At 32.7% G+C, this 4,449-nt stretch overlaps 1 protein-coding gene across 1 annotated transcript; it reads left to right on the forward strand.

Annotated features, from left to right (window-relative positions):
- Nucleotides 1–1,693: 1,693 nt before the first annotated feature.
- Nucleotides 1,694–4,103, forward strand: LOC104113089 (uncharacterized). The gene is made up of 5 exons (XM_009623180.4): nt 1,694–2,088; nt 2,194–2,262; nt 2,437–2,519; nt 2,726–2,928; nt 3,852–4,103. Exons 1-5 carry the CDS (start codon nt 1,880–1,882, stop codon nt 3,942–3,944), a joined length of 657 nt encoding a protein of 218 aa, XP_009621475.1. The 5' UTR covers nt 1,694–1,879; the 3' UTR covers nt 3,945–4,103.
- The last annotated feature ends 346 nt before the right edge of the window (nt 4,104–4,449 follow it).

Raw genomic sequence — 4,449 nt, forward strand, 5'->3', positions numbered from 1 at the left:
ATGATACATTCAATCGAAGGTTTTTTTTTTTTTTTTTTGTACAATTAATTTTCAGAAAAATATTTAATTGGGAAGATATTTTATACTCAAGTTACTAATTACTCTTCCGTTTCAATTTAGATGACAAACTTTACTTATTAGTCCGTTCCAAAAAGAATGACACATTTCTATAATTAGAAATAATTCAAGTTTAAACTTTTCATTTTATCCATTTTACCCTTAATGAGACCATTTTATAATAACAGAAATTTCATGGCACCACAAAGCTTTTACCCCTTAAGCTTTTAAGACCACAAGTTTCAAAAGTCTCCCTCTTTTATCTTAAACTCCATGACGAGTCTTACTACTTCATCTAAATTGAAATGCTATGGAATAATAATATGAGCAAAAGATGGGAATAAGGCCATAGAAGGTTACAATATATTTTAAGAGTGATCCTACTTTATTGATAGACACCCAAATGAATTTGCCTGAGAAAAGTTGACAGGCTTTGCTGCCCTTATAAAAAAGGTGGAGTATTAATTACTAATACTGAACAGCTCTACCGAGAACATAGTTTTACAAGCTTGATTCAAACCCTCTTTTGGGCCTGAAATTTTGTATTAATACACTTTCAGGCTGATCCAAATGTGGAGGCTTACGAGAAGACTGAAGGGGTCAGAGGAATATGATAATTTACAAATCGTTCACAAAGGTATCAACAGGATACAAATGTTTGAATGTTTAAAGCAACTTAACATCAACTATACCACCAAGGGTTATTGTAGAACTGACGGGATCCCTCCACCTTCAACAAAAGATTTAGGGGTTTGAGCACTGAGAAAGAAAACTCCTAATAAGAAGCTTCTCCTTTTAATAAGTCATACGCAAATGTGAATTAGTCGGATCCTACCAAAAACCGATCGACTAATAATGAGCTAATTGAGTATTAGACATGTAGCTATCTCTAGCATATATTTTTGTTTTGCGATAATTGGCGCAGGACCTAAAAAGCAGTATCGAACCTTGACCATACATCGAGTGCCATCACATTTTAATAATATCCTCAATTATTCCTTAAAACGTTAAAATTCTTTTGTCTGTGATAGCATTGATGAAGACTTTGCTTTTTTGTTTGTTTGTGCTGATGCTGTTACAATAAAATAAAGAAACAGACCTAACTATATGAAATGATTATTAACTGTCTATGGGTGAATTGGCGATGTTTATATGAGTTGACTTTTAGCCAACCAACCAAAAAAAAAGGGGGGGGGGGGGGGGGAGGAGGGCAATGTTGTTCAATATTATGTTCTCATTTTGCTTCTTTTTTTTTTCTGTTTAATTTTATATTATAAGATCAATACGTTTGAAGCTTTGTGAGGGGAACGTCTAACGTCATCACAATCTCATTGATTTGTGAAAGGAGGACACATGACAAAAATAGAGAGTCCATAATTGATGGTTCATGCTTGCAAGGAAGAGGTCACTTGTCAGGCAATCTTTTAGAAACTTTTAGCTTAAAGTCACAATAAAATACATAAAATAAGCAAAGCAACTCAATTCTTTCATTCCTTGGCGTGTTCGGATCTTCTTAATCACATGTTAAGCGCTAGTTTGACATTTATAGACTCCTCCTCTAGCCTAATTTCCTTAAAAAGAAAGCACCAAAACTTTTTGTTCTCATATATTTAGCCAAACTTGTTTTCTGATTGGTATTGTTGTTGGAATAACAGAACAGCTCAAAAAGATTAGCTACTGCAATCTTCTCACAATCCGTTCAAAAGTTACTTCAATATGTTGTAAAGTTACCTTCAATTGTTCAAAATTAGAGCAATCCATTCAAATAATATATACTCTTTCATTTTACTAAATAAATAGTATTCCTATTTTGTTGGTGATCATGGCTGCAAATTCTTCATCTCAATACAAACTTCGAAGTCTTGTTACGTTGCTTCACCAATATTACAGAGTTCGCTTTAATGATGCATCCTTACAGGTACAGGGTTTCCATGGTTTAGTTCCAGCTACGAGGATCGGTTATAGTGATTCAATAACTCCAGGGTTGCGATTTATCAGTTCTGGAGAGTATAGAATACCCAAGACGGATCAGTAATTAATTCCTCTACTCATTTTTTTGTTCCAAAAAAATTACTAGCACCTTTTATTACCTTGTATCAAGAAGATTGAATTTTAGTTCTTCATTGAATTTGTAAGGGTAAAGAATGAAGCAAACCAGGTTCCTCCAGAAGAGCCAGCTCCTTCTAAGCCCAGTTTATTTGCTTGGTACGTGCAATTAATTACTGTCATTGAGATCATATTCATTTAATTGATTGCCATGCATACAAAAAGGGACTTTAATTTAAAGGAGAGGGAAAAGGAAACAAGGGAGTTTTCTACTCCGGGTGTGTGGCATTTTTGGAAAGAATCATGAAACCATCTCATTAATTATATATGCAGGACGAAATGGATTTTGGGGTCCATAATATCAATATTCCTCCCCTTTTGGAAGGATAAATGGGACAACTTTCGAAGAATAGAAGGTACGAATTTTGTATATTAAATGCATATTAACAGTCCGGCCGGTTCGCGGGTTCAGTATAACACAAACTTTCAGACGCTATCACTATATATGTGTAAAAAACAAGTACTTATAACTATAGTTGACTTTCTGTAATTAAAAAAAAGGTTTTGCTTTTAAAATTGTTAGTATCTCTTAAAAACAAAAGTTAAAGCACGGGATGTTCAGGAGAGGTAGAGAAGGTGGCAAAAGAGGTGGAAGAAGTTGCGGAGGTAGTAGCAGCGGTGGCGAGTAAAACGGAAAATGTAATGGCAGGGGTTGCCGAGAAGCTGCCGGAAAATAGTCTACTCAAAGAAGCAGCTGTAGCAGTGGAAAATGCATCAGCTGCGGCTGCTAAAGATGCTCAGTTTACTTCCAATTTAATTCACAAGGTCAGTGTTACGTTATTCTTTTCATCCTTTAATTTGCCTTGTATTTGAGTTCAAAATGAGCTGTTCCTGTAATGCAATACTACTTTTGTCTTATTTTGACTATCCATTTGGTTTTCAAGAGTTTCTCAAAAAAAGAAAATAAGAAAAAATAACTATGCTTGAATTGAAAAATAATTTTGACCTTTGAAATTATACCAAAATGTTTTATGAGAAACAACAACAAATCTAATGTTGGTTTTATGAAAATTAAGAAATATCTTCTTTAAACTTTCAAGCAAATAACATCTGTAAAAAGAAAATTCCGAAAACTAATTTTCTGGAAGGTAATTCAAAACCAAATCCACTAGCCACTTTTATGCTTAAAGTTCCATTATTTACCATGAAAATCAATTGTATACTTTGTCTTTTTCAATTTTTATTAATTGTTCTTTTTGGGATGGGGAAGGGTTTGGAGTTTTCTAGCTAACGATTTGCGTAGCATTTCTACCATATTTCAATATTTTCCTATATATTATTCTTGTATTATACTTATGGCTCAAATCAAACACTATCATTCTATCTAACCATCAAAGCCAAACGCAAAATTTAAATTAGGATAAAGGAGAATTACATGTTTGATCACAAAGCTGGGAAGTACTTCGCAGTAGCTTACTCACGATATCCCATTATCGCCTACATACTAAATACTTTTGGTGTACATCATGTTGTAAATCAAATGTGATCTTTGCAAAAATACTCAGCCAGATTCATTTTCTAATTAGCCAGTATATATTCATATATTGTAATGGTTATACACATATTATACATCTTTCAGTTACTTTTAATTTAAACAGTTGGATTTAGGTTAATTCTTCTTTAATTTATACCCATTTTATTATTTTCTGGTTAGTAGCATCATAGGTCTGATAACAATGGGTTGACAGGTTGAAGATGTGGAGCAAGACTTGAAAGACTTGAAGACGATGGTTGAGCCTGTTATTGAAAAAATCGAAGAACTGGACAGCAGCAAAAAGTAGTGCAGTATGATTTTTATTATTCTTTTTATAACTCAAAATTATAAAAGAAGAGTGTCATGTTCTTCTTCATTTATAGTGTGGCTTTTATACCACAATTCAAAACATTGTGATTGTGAATGAGAAAATAATTATGGAAACGATTCAATTTCATATACTTAATATTGATTGAGAGTTAAATGTACTTAATTGTACGCTACATGAGTCAAAATTAGAACTTTCAAATAAGTGAAGGCACAAAGTCAAATTTTAAAAACAAAATTAAATATTAGAACTAGCCAGTTGGGTGTACAAATGAAACCGACAAATCGCACCAACCCGATAATCCGAGTCAAATCGAAAAAAAAAATTCGACTATGGTTTGGTTTGATTTGATTTGGTGTTGGAAAAAAAAACCCGACATATTTGGTTTGGTTTGGTTTTAACTAAAAAAAATCAAAGCGAAACCAAACCAACCCGACATTATATATATATATATATATATATATATATATATATATATAGAAGT

Source organism: Nicotiana tomentosiformis, chromosome 1 (genome assembly GCF_000390325.3).
Source record: "Nicotiana tomentosiformis chromosome 1, ASM39032v3, whole genome shotgun sequence".
NCBI lineage: Eukaryota > Viridiplantae > Streptophyta > Magnoliopsida > Solanales > Solanaceae > Nicotiana > Nicotiana tomentosiformis.

Bases quoted from the DNA above. Each gene is read 5' to 3' on its own strand.
- LOC104113089 (XM_009623180.4), top strand. From the start codon at position 1,880: ATGGCTGCAAATTCTTCATCTCAATACAAACTTCGAAGTCTTGTTACG. The intron at 2,263-2,436 runs GTACGTGCAATT...TTATATATGCAG, and splicing joins AAGCCCAGTTTATTTGCTTG to GACGAAATGGATTTTGGGGT. The intron at 2,929-3,851 runs GTCAGTGTTACG...ATGGGTTGACAG, and splicing joins CTTCCAATTTAATTCACAAG to GTTGAAGATGTGGAGCAAGA.